A 13609-nucleotide genomic window follows, 5' to 3' on the forward strand; every position below is an offset into this window, starting at 1 on the left:
CGTGTGTCTTCTTAGATTTGACTGTGCTCTGTCTTTTAAGGTGAAACGATGTATAGCTGTTTGTTCAGTCTGCTTGTAAAAAAAATTGCGAAGTCATTCTCTAAGGCGTTTCGAGGTCGCCTCACCGACAATCTCGAAGGCGTCGGGAAATGATCTCGTGCTGGCTCACGGCTGAACCTCGAGATAGCAGCGCCTTGTTGACTGAGGGATGCCCCTCTCAAATGGCCGACTGGAAACCACGAGTATCGCCTTATCACGCGCGTAGACATTCTCTACGTATACGACGAGTCCGCGTCCGATAAGGGCCGCCCGAGGACTCTGAAAACGCGCTTGGTCACGCTGCGGACGCTGCGGTCATCGAGATATATATCTCACTGCGGTTCGGTCAAGGTGGAGGAGGTGCCGCCACGTTGTACTACCTCTCTGATAAGGAGAGCGGGAAGTTCCGCGCAGTGCTTCCTCCTCTCCATTCTTTCAGCTTCAAGCTGACCTCACTAAAGAGAGCCAATCGCGGCGGCGTACTCTTTGACGTCATCGAGAAAGAGGGCTTTGAGCTGCGCAAAGTTATCGCTTTTATACATCTTCTCCACTGACTCAGCCTTTTCTGCTTGGACATCGGGGATAACATTTTTTTTAATCTCTGGGTTGAAATCATCAGGCAACACTTAGCGGTAGGCAAAATATTAGGCGAGGAGAGCAGACACCGCGGTGCTTGCCATTGAGCACGTCGGGTTGATATAAAAAGCGCAGGTCCGGTGTCCACGACTGATTTGCGAGAGTGACTTTGTCGAATAGTGCTTGCCATGCCTCAGCCCAGGCTCAGTGACTCAAGAGTGCCCGATATCTACAGTGTTCCCCCGAAGTGTATCGAAGAAACAACCTACTCTTCACTGCATGAACAACAGGTAAATAACAACCTTATCACGGGCCACGCGTCAATTATAATTTAATATCGAGGTCATCAGACGCTGATACAAAAGTTGTAATTGTTTATATAACAAAACTCACGAGTCTCATAAATAACGTACATAATTTTGAGAGGCGGTATACTGATGGCGACGGTGAATGTCCGGGCGATTTCGTTGAGGCACGCCGGACGAGTCATTCAATGGTGTGGTTTCAGTAGACACACTTTAAAACAACAAACAGCTTAGTTTTTTTCAAAATACTTTCCCACGAGAAAAACGCTCCACTGTAGTAGACTCGGCTGTTTTGTGGTTATTGCGCTTCGCTTCTTGCCGTATAAAGGGTCTTCTCTTTCTTTAAACTTGTCTGTTTAAAACCATTGTGCAATATTGCGGTTATTCCGGGAAACCGGGGTTCGGAAGTTTGTGAGATCAGCAGTCCTGCTACAGAAACCAGCTTTGTTTTCCGCGCTTCGGTGGAGCATTTGTTTTGCTAGTCGCTAACTATCCATGATTCTTACGAAGATAATGAACAGATTGGTTTAACAGTCGTTCATGGTGCGGTAATTTGAAAAAGCCTGAATTTACTTACTGTTAGAGTATTAAATTCGAGAATCACTTGGTGTGTTCCGGAAAAAGGATCTCGGGCAGCCTGTTTTTTTTAAGGCATCGTTACTTTGCTTTACATTAAGTGCAGACGCAGCCGATGCGACGAATCAGACAGCGTCAAAAGCGCACCATTATGGTGTTCGTCATGTTTATGTACGTGTCATATCATCGCTGAACCAATCATAAACAAAAAGGGCCCAACTTTTGACGCTGCTACAATAGCGCTGACGAATAAGAAATTAGTAGGACAATATGTAATCGGCTTTTATACTTATTCTTAAAGTAGCGTAAAAATCCGGCATTATTTAAACTCCTCTCCATTTTTATAGAAAAAAATATCTAACAAGACAACTTCGTAAAGTACGTACGGTAGAAGGGCACACATGTGGCTGGAGCAACCCTTGGCAGCTCCATAAATATAAAAATAATATTTTGATGCTTTTTTTTAAGTTCAAAACTGCAGTTAAGTGAGTATTGTGATTTAAAAGTAAACCGTACATACGAAAGTAAACCGTACATCAACCAAACGTGACCGCCAAAAGAGACACGGTGCGACATTTTAACGCACAACACAACATGCAGAGCTTGCATCAAGTCAGTCTTCCTTACAACGAGTTTGGAAACACGCTCGTACATAGCGAAGTCATGGGGCATTTCGGACTTCACGTTCCGATCGATGATGCGCACATTAAACCAAAACGTCATGATGGCACCCGTGCATCCCATACATTCGGACACGTTTCGATAGACACTGTCGTTCCACTTTTTCGTCACGGCTCTGCGGCACGACTGGAAAGTCAAAGTGACCTTTTTCGGTTAAAACCGAATTTTAGAAAATGGATTCGACGTACGTTTATCAGTTTTATTAATTTAAACCGAAAATGCCGAACCTAAAAACTGACCTTTTTCGGTTAAAACCGAATTTCTCATAATGAATTCGGCGTACTTTTATCGGTTTAAACCGAAAACTCCGAACCCTAGGTATAACTAGGGTTCCACTTTTTAGGTTTCTATCTTTGAAAATTTTTTCGGTGCGTATTTTAAAATTCCATTTTCGGTTTTTTTTTTTTTTTTTTTTTTTTGGGGGGGGGGTATATTTTTTTTACAAAAGAGTTTACCGTTTTTTTTCGGTTAATTTGAAAGAAACACAATCGGACACCGGATCAGGTGTCCGATTGATATCCTTGTAGCTGTGATATTGGTGATCACTCAAACGATAACGGCACATATACATACCTGGTCTTCGCTACAACTTCCGTCAGGGCAGACCTCAAAATCGCGGAATTCGCGGGCATAATCTTCAGCGCGCTTCTTTTTCCTTCCCATTTTGATGACGTCTTCGTCTGAGGTGATGACCATACAAAAACCAGCAAAATAGCAAAAAAAAAAAAATCTATTCTATTTATGTTTAGTCACAGGGAAGTTTGAGAGAGGGTGTTAAAAAAGGTAGTAATGGCTTTCTTCGATGTCCTCTGAAGTGCATGAAGCGAAAAACTTCATACCTAGCCCCCAATTTTTTTTTTTTTTTTTTTTTCAAAAAATCGATCACAGAAAGGACACAGATGTCCCGCGAAGGCCAATCCAAGACCTCTTCTGTTGCATGTTGAACCTTGGAAGAGGGAAATCACGAAGGCGTCACACAATGTCGAAACTTGCAACGTCCTCTCTCTCTCTCTCCTCCTCCCCCCCCCCCCCCCCGCCCCCACCCACCTCGACGCGGCCCTAAAAAAAAACTGACGTTTTCGGTTAAAACCAAATTTTAGAAAATATATTCGGCGTACTTTTATCGGTTTAAACCGAAAACTCCAAACCCTAGGTATAACTGTTGGTTTCGGAACCGTCACGCAGAATCGCGCGCAATGGACATCGGCTAGAAGAAGCAAAACGAACCGACGCATAACAGAACCGATAATTTCCGGTCACCCCTCCTAGACCAAGACAATGTCCCGACCGACGGCCACGACGCAACCACTTCCGTTCCTACGAAACCAAAGGTTTTCTTTTCTTTTCAGTCACACACACACACATATATATATATATATATATATATATGCGCGCGTGTGCGAGTGTGTGTGAATAGATTATCGAAGGCATTGCTCCCGATGACGGTGTGAAGAAATTCCACAATTGGCCATACCTTTTTGTAGTCATGGCCAGTTGAAAGCCGCTGTTTCTGGTTAAGGACTGAGTTTTTAACTTTTATTTCAAAAGAGTTTACTACTACTGTTCATATAATTTAGAAAAAAGAGATTACTTCGTGGAAAAAGTATGTTCCTCTGTACATGTTACAACGAACAGCCATATGATTAGCTCCACCAGTTTGTACGGTGCCAATGTTTAAGTTAATTCAACAAAATGTTATATCGTGGCATTTTTTTAGAAAAATCAGAAGTGCTATGTGTAGAAGGGCAGACACGTGCATAGAGCAACGCATGGTAACAACCCAAGATATTATTCTAATTTATCACGACGAAACAATGCACTCTACACGAACCCTGTAAAATGTAATATAATTAAATTCCATTTACGTTTCAAATGGTAGCACGCAAGCCGGGGTTCTATTTCTTCGACGTCACAGTTCCACGTGGTCCGAGCTAACAACGAAGATGGCCGCGAGTTTCACGTGAACACATCTGTGATGTTGTTTTATCCCTTATTAATCTTTTTACCGCCAACAGAACAACGCGAACGCCATTTACCCAGAGGAGAGATAATAGCGTCGTTCGGTAATTTTCCTACGAGTCACAGCCGACGAGTCGTGTACATGAGTGATTGAATGTCTGGAGGCCATTTCGTTCGCATTCTCGGCCTTTCCTTCCTGGCTTCCGAAGTAACGCGCGCTACGATTGACATCAGCACGATTAAACACGTATTTATGCCTGGCGTCATCGTTATGCTCCGGAAGGCGTATAGCCATTTAGTTATAGCGCTATAGCTTCGTAATGCCGGAGGAGCAAGCCAGTACATGCAGAGCATACGGACGGCGTCACATCAGCCATGACTACTACCTTCCTCTCCTTATCTTCGAGAGAGTGGAGCGCATTCTCTCCTTTCCCACTCGAAATACGCGTTGGCGTTTAGAGGAAGAAAGGGGGGCTCGCTCAACGCCCGGGTTTCCATTGGTCCGTCCGGAGAACTGCACACGTGCGAACCCCGTGCTGAGCCGGCTGTGCGCTTGCGCGAGAAACGTCATGTGAGAGCGAACACCGAGGCTATAATAAGCCCGGCGGCAGCACGCGCGCCTCCACTCCAGACGTTTTCAGTTTCGGAACGGTCACGCAGAATCGCGCGCCACAGACACCGGCCGGCTGAAAGAAGCATAAAGAATCGACGCATTAACAGAACCGATAATTTCCGGTCACCCCTCCTGGACCACGACAACGTCCCGACCGACGGCCACGACGCCACCACCTCCGTCCATCTGAAACCCACTGCCGTAGACAAAGAAACCGTGTCCTGTTTCACATCGCCCGACTCGCCTTCCGAGAAAAAAAATCTCGCCCACCGTTCAATGGAAAGCAGGTTCTCGGAGTACAACAGCTCTCTGTCGGCATGCGAAGGCCCGAGTCTGGTGCCGCTTAGCGGCGCCGAGTCCGAACAAGTGGAGCCCAGTGGCGAGGCCCTGCCACATTGCGAGCGCTCGACCGACGCACAAGGAGACTGCTGGCAACAGTTGGAGGCCTTCTGGGGTGCGGAGAAGCACCGCTGTCAACACGAACTTCTCCTGCATGGCAGCAGCACCGAGAACCAGCTCCAGTGCCGGGACTACCTCAGCGAACCACCGCGCACGGCGCTCTTACCCCAGGGCTTAGCTAGGGTTAGTAGGAATCCCTGAAACAGGCGTTAGGCCTAACGCACGCCTCGTGCGTGGACGCGCGTGCGTGCTTCGTTTCGTCGGTGCCTCAAAGAGCGAGGTTTCTTCGTCTCTGATGACACAAGCTTCTCAAGACAGGTGGAGTGTAGGGTCGGCGTGCCAAGTGTTAATTCGGAACGAGAACATCAGTGGCTCATTTGTTCTAGAGTGAGCGAATAAGGCGCCTAGGAGTGTCCGAAGAGGTATTTTATAAACGGTTTTGGGAATTGGCTCAGGGACTGAACGATTTGCGATGACGGCGATTCCGCTTTTAGCATCGGCGTTTTGGCGCAGCTGCGGTTTCCTCTCTCATTCCTCCTTCGGCCTCTCTCGCTTCGTCTCTCTCCCACCCGACAGATGTTCCAAAAACATCCTCTCTCTCGCTGTTACGCAACGCTTTCACCTCGACCGTGAAACGCGAAAGAAAAAAAAAAAACGAAGGGGAAGCAAATCACGGTTTACTCCCTTCTCTCCCAGCTCGCGGAAAGCATCAACACAGATCCACCGAACGAACAAAAGTGGGACTTCCATTCTTCTTACGTCAGAGCAGACTCTCCGGTTTATTTTATGGCGTGCACCGGGCACCTTCCGAGTCCTCTACACGCGGGCGACGGTTGGCAGATGTCCCAAGCACTGCCGGGGAAAATAACAACACGAGGTGGGCACGCGCGCGCGCACAGTTTTACTCTTTTTTTAACTCATCACCCTAAACCTCACTCTGCTCTCCCGTGGCTGTAGAAGCTGCTTGTTACTTAAAATGCTCTTGAACCTGCCAATGCGTCCTTGGATCTAACTTAGCTTATAAAAAAAACGCTGGCTGCCTATCTTGCTGGTAGTGATCTCTCATGCCGGATTGCAAGTCTTCACCTTCAAAATGTGCGACGATAACCTGTTTGTACTCTTTAACCTTAACTTAGTTGTAACCAGCAAAGCGTTTCTGACAATTTTAATTATTTCTTCATCTCCCTCTCTGATGCAGAATGCCATCAAGCCAGCGCAGAGCGACTTTCTCTACATCGTCCGCGGTGAAGACGTCAACGATGTGCCCACCAGTTACGTTGTCAACGGTCTCCGGCCTCATGAGTTTCCCGTTATCGGTAAGTCGACCTTGACCGTGTCTACCTGCGACGTAGGCCAACTTGTAACGTCTCATATTGTGTAATTGACTCTGTACGTTTCTTATGAAGTGTGAATTCGCAGCTATAAGTCGGACTACATTGCCCTTGATCCATGCGATTGTATTCACTTATTAGATAGATGACTCAACGCAGCGGAAGTTCGTCCAATAATATTTCTGTTCCGCTCTATCATTACACCACGCATTACGCTTAACGGCTTTTAAAAATGTATACAAAGTCAGACGTTCTTAAGTCACGCTTCTATGCCTGCGCATGTCATTCAATGACATTGGAACAATAGATCTGATCGGCAAAGGTTTCTAGGGTTTTGTGAGCCCGTTATTTAAATACGTCATGTTGAACCTTAAGACCGCAAGTCGGCTAAATGAGACGTGGGGATGAAAGATACAAGCTTCGTTATTTTCTATTCATCCATTATCTTGACAAGGTTTCCGTTTGGAATTATTTTAGTACATTCTAGTAACTATTCAGAATGTATTATATTGATAAATGTCTGTGAACTGCTCTCGTGAAAGGTCAGCTTGAGATAAATTTAAAGACCACCTTATAATTTTATATAAATTTATTAATAATATATAATATAATTTTATATAAATATAAATTTAAAAACCACCGACAAATTTAAAGACCACCTTATAATTCTTGATATTAAACTCCTCTACCGTAGCATGGTCACACATAAGTAATATTTGTTCAGTATTTCCTTTCTCAAATTCAGGTTTTTATGAATTCTAGCTTTCATTTTTGAACACATCAGCTTCTTAATTACACACCTGGTATGTTGCTTAGAATTCTCAGTTGTCAAGCATAACTATTTTAATAAAATGCTCTACCACATTCCCTCGCGCAAATGCGCACGTGCTGCGAGTGGTGGGAAGACGTGATATGAAAGTATAATTAACGTTTTTCAGTGAGGTGTTCTCTGTGGAGATACGTTTATAAGCACTGCCTTTCTGAGTGGGATCACACACGTAGACGAATTTGCAATAAGTTGTTTTCTTCTGCCCGCAGGTACCTACGTGGACAAGCGAGTCGTGCCAGGATTCCGCTACCGGGTCCGCGTGAACCGCACGTCAAGACAGCTCTTCGACGGTCGGGCCCTCACCCTAGAGAGTGTGGGCAGGGGCTACGGGAAGAGGATCACCTTTGAGGCGCCCCCAGGGGGCCTGAACGACAACGACAACTACTTCTACTCGGACACCATCGCGCAGGGCTACGGCTTCTCTCCGGTGGCCCTCGAGGTCGGAGACCGCTTTCGCATCAGAGACTCCGACAGCGAAGAGCCTTGCGGAGACCTTCTGGTCGCCGAGCTACTCCGCGACCAGACGGAACTGGGCACCGACGTCCTGCAGGACGGGACAGTCGAGAAGCAGATAAGGGTCTCCTTCCACGCCAAGTTCCTGAGCGTGAGCAACAGGCTCTTGGACAGGCAGCTGACCTGGAACAGGGTTAAGGTCAACGCCGTCGCCTTCCTGGTCAAGCCCCGAAAGGCCCAGCAGGCGACCCTCGAGAGACTAGTCCTGGAGGACTGCGCCCTCGCCGGATACGAACTGGTGTCCTTCTCGCGGAGAACCGAAGCCGAGGAGTAGTAAGGGCGATCGTCGGTGGCGTTGTTTCTGGACGTGGCTTTTTGGCCAGCTTGTAGAGTCTCTGGAACAGTCTGTGTTGGTGTGCGTGTCACATCTGTATTGGACCGCTCGTCTTCTTCAGACGAGTGTGAGCATTGGAAGTCGGTCGGTATTGGCTGACAAGTGAGATTCATGTGCCCCGTTTTTTAGTGAAAGCAAAACAAAGCTGCATAAGCACTCAAGAGCAGCGTCACAAGTTCTGCGCTGCATATTGGATGCTATTTTTGTTTTCTCATCGCGAACGTCTTGCCGCGAGCATTTTGATAATTTATAGCGGACAATGTACTTCCCTTACGCGGAAGGCGACGAACAACAAGGTCTAATAAAGCTATATTTAAGCGCATTTCTCCTTGGTTTGTTGTCGCTATATGTTTATTGACGCTCAAGCAGTCGGAAATTTTGACCCTCTACACAACTTTCAGCAGATCAAAAGAAAATTCTCCAGACATTAACATTTAGTACATCAAAAGGTAACAGCAAGATTCGACTCTTCCCCGGACCAGTGCTTCTCAGTGTAATGTGTTCTGGGCACTGATTACAAACGCGGCTATACAAGCGGGTATTTTTGCTACAAGAGAAAGCGGGACAGGTTTCTTAACTGATATTAAGAAAAGTTCGTTTTTCTTTTCTTAAAGAATACAAAACACTATCTATAGTTTTTCTAGAAGAGTAATTTATTTATTTTCTGTTCTTATTGAAAAGATACTGCGGCTTACATATGTGGGCCGCAGTGATTCTCCACTAAAAAAACGTTTACTCAGTTTCGACTATCATAATAACAGTATTTGACAACAGTTTTTCTCAGTTTATCTTAGTACTAACTCTTTCACACCCCGCAAGTATAGAATATAAAAGGCCCGATAATAGTAACTATAAATTAATGTATAAAACAATTTTGAAGTTTCGTACAACTGGTACTTTAGCTTTGCCTACTGGTCCCAGGGCTACCCTCAGCCTAAAGTCGTGCCGTGTTGAGCTCATCTAAATCAGCCAGTAGCCCTCTTCTATAATATAACCTAATCTCACAAAAATTTCTAGAAAGGTATAGGTGAGATTTTCCTGCGCTGTTAATTATGGGAAGAGTGGTGGTAACAAATAAATAATTACGTATTATTAATATACAAAATTACATATCTTCTTTCGTTGGTAATGTTATTTAATTGTTACTATTTTTACCGAATGCTAGCGAATATTTTGAACATGCTGAGTAGCGACGCTTCCATTTTTTATCACATATTTTTGAAGCACCAAAATAAACAAACGGGATTTAAAATAGATGTTTCGGTTAGTTTATACTTTTCTTAATGATGTTAGAAATACAAAATATTAAGCCCATCAAAGTCGAGTTTGTGTGACGTGACCCAGTAAAGGAGAGACCAAAAAAGACACACACAAAAGAAAAAGACATCACATTTAGCATAACCTATATACTATTTATCGAGAAAAAAGATTAAAAAATATTTTTTACAAAAAAGATTGTTTTGCCTACCAAATAGCAAGAACATTGCAACGTATCAAACAAAAACACACAAAAAAATTAAACAAATAAAACTTCATCGTCAGTGAGAGAGCACAAAAATGAGAGCGCAGGAAAGTCATTCTGATTTTTTTCTAAAAACCGCATCGCAAAAGAAATTTATAGCGTAAAGAACCCCCCCCCCCCCCCCCCCCTCCGCTCCCCAACGGATTTATACGCTCAGACCCCTTCCCAGAGGTAGCTTTTCTTTCTGCCGAAAAGTTATATTGCTGAAAAAAATCACAATGCCTAGGAAAAATATAATAAAAATGGCCTTACACGCACGCGAGCATAAGGTAACAGGAAAGATGTCCTGTTCCCGTCCTTGTCCTCGCTGTTCTATACTTTCAAGTTGTGTATCTATACTTTGTCTCACCTTAGTATGGACTATTGTTGGCCGCGCGTGCTAAAAGCGCGAGCTAGTCGCTTTGAATGAAGCCGCGGCGGCTGCACGAGCGCTCGTGCAGCAAGTGCTCAAGTCAAGGCAGTCAAGGCTGGCCGCTCGCGCTAGCACAGCCTTCGCGGTTAGTCCATGCTAGGGTGAGACGAAGTATATTAACCAACACGCTCGTTTTTAATTGTAGTTCTATGTAGAGTGATCTGTCTCGTTGACGCAGGCCTCTACTACCAGTTGTTTCGGAGGACTTGGAAGGTACAGAAACCATGCAGAGCGTCCTGTTATGTTTCCTTCGGTTTTTTTCCAAAAACAACTCCAATAAGATGGAGCTACCAGCATATCAGGCACTGGTCAGCCCCCGGGCCGTGATTATTATGATCCAAAACTACCATAAAAAACGAAACTGAAACTACGGGGGCGACGCCATTCTGGCCTGACACGTGACGTTCGGTCTAATTCGCCGACTTTCCGCGAGATGTCCTCGCGTGTTCGAAGCGCGAACAAGCGCGAACCAGGGCGTCATGTTTGAACCCTGCGTAAAGCAAGCAGTATCAAACAAGTAGTCAATGCAAGTGAAAGTCGTACCAAAATTAAAACCGTGACTGAAACACTATTTCCAACTGAACATTCACTACAGCAAAGTACTATAGCAGACTAGAGACATTATTATAGTGGTCTTTGCCTCGAACATTTTTGTCAATTTTAAGCTGTTCTCACCAAGCAGTCACACGCAACGTTGAGTCACACGAATTCTAGACCCAGGCAGAGGGCCAACCTGTTCTTGACTACTTTCAAACTTAGATGACTTGCGCGACAACTAAAAAATAATTTAAAAAAGAGCAGAGTGTTTTAAAACGCAACATTGCTAACGTCTTTTAAAGACACTACCGCCCGCCGAAGGGTAGCCAAGGTGGGAGAAACATAATTTTAAAATTTGTCAGAAAAACCAAATACATAGCTGTGGTAACACGGCCATCATGATCGGATTACTACGGCACACTATCGGCCAGGACGAACGAGATTCCCGCTCAGAGGAAAATTGCACGAAAACCACGTAACTATTATTTTCTAATATAGTAGCAAATAAGAGATCACTGAACAGGAAGAAATGAGCAGCTTTTCAAGAAGGTATTAGAGCAGGCTCATATTTGTTTACGTAAAAAAAAGCGCACCAAATATAAAAAAGAATGATATCCTATTCGTCTCAGCCGAAGGGTTTATACCGGAAGATTAATAGGGTAAGCGATGATTGGATTATTTGTTATTTTGGGGTAACTAACTTTTCCGCAAGTAAGTTTAAATGTATTGTGTCAGCTGTAAAATTGCTGGGCGTCATCAAAAATCACTAAATGAGTTCACTTTACAAAGCTACAAAACACGTAAAGCGTCCTGAAATCTCCCGGAAAAAAAAAAAAGAAGAAATGTTTAGTTAGGACGCGTATTTCCGTTTCGGCTTCCTATCGGAGTGCATCTTTGAGTGAGCCGGTCCGCTACCCGTGACCGAAGCGCGCCACGAATGTGCGCAGCCAAGCGGTCTTCGCATGACGGAAGGGAACGCAAGTCACCAAGTTTATTTTTGCAATGTCATTCGAACAGTACAACGTTTTATTTCGCCGGCTCGCGTCACACTTCCTTTCCTGCTACGAAGGAGGCGAATTGGTAGTTGCGTCCTTTGGCCGCGGTAAGCGGGACAAGGCGGACAGCCGGCACAAAGATGCGTTTTGTTTGATGGGAATGCCGAAACTTGAAAATGCGTTCACATTGAGTGCCTTTTCGTTTTGTTCAATGCCATAAACTGCCGCACGTGCCTTCTATTTTTGTAGAGTGGTTTGATATGGCGGATTCCGATGACGCTCAAATAGTTTATGCCTGAGGCATATGTTTAAGTTCAGTAATAAAAAATTTAAAAATATTTACAAATCCCTCTAATGCGAAATTAGAGCGCAGCTCTTGAGGTATTTTGGTTTTGCGATATATCGTGCTAAAAAAACCTGACAAAGAATAATATATATATACATATATTGTGACCAACAATTCTTGCCTCCCTTCCTTGCCCTGCGTACCCTCCCCTCCTCCTCCTCCATACCCTGCCCTCCTCCCACAGTTTCCCCCTTTAAATTTTGCTGAAAAATTGGCACCACGTGACCTCAACACCAATTTAGTTTGCCAGCTAAATATAGCGGGGAAAATGGTGTCACGTGACTTGGTGTCACGTAACCTATGAACAAATTCAATTTCTCCTCTAGCTAGATTTGGAGGGAAAATTTACGTCACATGACCTCAACGCCAATTCAATTCTCCGCTAAATTTAGCGGGGAATTTCCCCTCTCAATCTAACGGAGAAACTGAATTTGTCCACTAAATCTAGCGAAGAAACTGAATATCCCCGCTAACTTTAGCGGGGAATTGAATTGATGTTGAGGTCACTTGTCGTCAATTTTTCGCTAAATTTAGCGCGGTTACGCCGACGCCGACGCCGCGAAACACGGAAACGAGCCCGTAAGAACCGCGCCCTAAAAAAAATAAAAAAAGGACCCCAAGGTCACGTGACCTCAGGGGGGGGGGGGGGGGGGTCACGTGACCTCGCGGTTACGCTGACGGCGATGCCGACGCCGCTCAAGCCGGAAACGGGCGCCTAAGAGCTGCGCTCTAAAAGAAAAACTTCCGAAAGTCAGGTGCCAAACATTAGACAGTCCGAACCACCTCACAATGGCGGAGCAATCGACACCGTTGAACGCGCCAATCTAAAACTGGAATTAACACAAGCACTAACGCGTACAATAAAATCGTGAGGTTACGGCTGCATGCCTGCGCATGATTGGTTTAGTCGACGACAACGTACACACACGCAGGCAACAGGCACAATGACGTTGCGCTTTTGGCGCTGAGCGTGTCCACCCATCGTCTCGTAGCGTTGACTCTGCTGTGTGTCGTATGAGTCCTCCATTGTGCAGGGGTTCCACAACTTACACAACAGACGGTAGACTTTCGAGAGGGGTCTATCCTACCGAACCTTATCAATTTTCTGAAATAGTTCCTTTGGTTGAAACCGATTGTACGTCGACTCTTTTTGTGTGTGTGCCATGCGTACTTTTTGCATGAACGATTTGGTTGGCGTTTCTGGAAGCGTCCTGTACACCTAAATTGCCAAAATTCCTGATAAAAACACGTAGGCACAATTATGGGAGGCAATTCTTTTAAGGTGCAAGTTCTACACGTAGAGCATGATGAAATAATAGTGCCCAAAAAGACGACGACAAGGGCAGGAACGGAACACAGAAGACATACAAGCGCTAACTCGCAACTCAAATGCATTGTATGTGGAAAAGGAAAAAAAGAAGCAGGAGCGTGCGGCATGAACGAGGGGCGCGGCAACGACCTCCCCCATATTCGCTACTCTTTAAAAAATAAATTTCCTTGGCTGACACAGCGGTCTCGCAAGGCGGAGATAATGAACGCTTCACATATTTCTCTGATGTGTTTTTGTCTCTGTGCCGACCTAATTCAGTCATCTGTTTTAAGTAAGGTACACAAGAGCAGGTTGTACAGTGCAATGCAAACA

The 13609-nt window shown here is 45.1% G+C and overlaps 1 protein-coding gene across 2 annotated transcripts; it reads left to right on the top strand.

Moving 5' to 3' along the window:
• The first annotated feature begins 506 nt into the window (after positions 1-506).
• LOC8028338 lies at positions 507-8477 on the top strand. Of its 2 annotated transcripts, none has more exons than XM_002410845.5 (3): positions 507-905; positions 6347-6464; positions 7518-8477. In XM_002410845.5, the coding sequence occupies exons 1-3, from the start codon at positions 804-806 to the stop codon at positions 8093-8095; spliced, it is 798 nt and encodes a 265-aa protein (XP_002410890.3). In that variant the 5' UTR covers positions 507-803; the 3' UTR covers positions 8096-8477. The 2 variants fall into 2 exon arrangements, with proteins under 2 accessions (XP_002410890.3, XP_029823473.2); XM_029967613.4 differs by lacking the exon at positions 507-905 and adding an exon at positions 4580-5331.
• Positions 8478-13609: the final 5132 nt, after the last annotated feature.

This window comes from Ixodes scapularis, unplaced genomic scaffold, assembly GCF_016920785.2.
Source record: "Ixodes scapularis isolate PalLabHiFi unplaced genomic scaffold, ASM1692078v2 PGA_scaffold1__304_contigs__length_218370807, whole genome shotgun sequence".
NCBI classification, from domain to species: Eukaryota; Metazoa; Arthropoda; class Arachnida; order Ixodida; family Ixodidae; genus Ixodes; species Ixodes scapularis.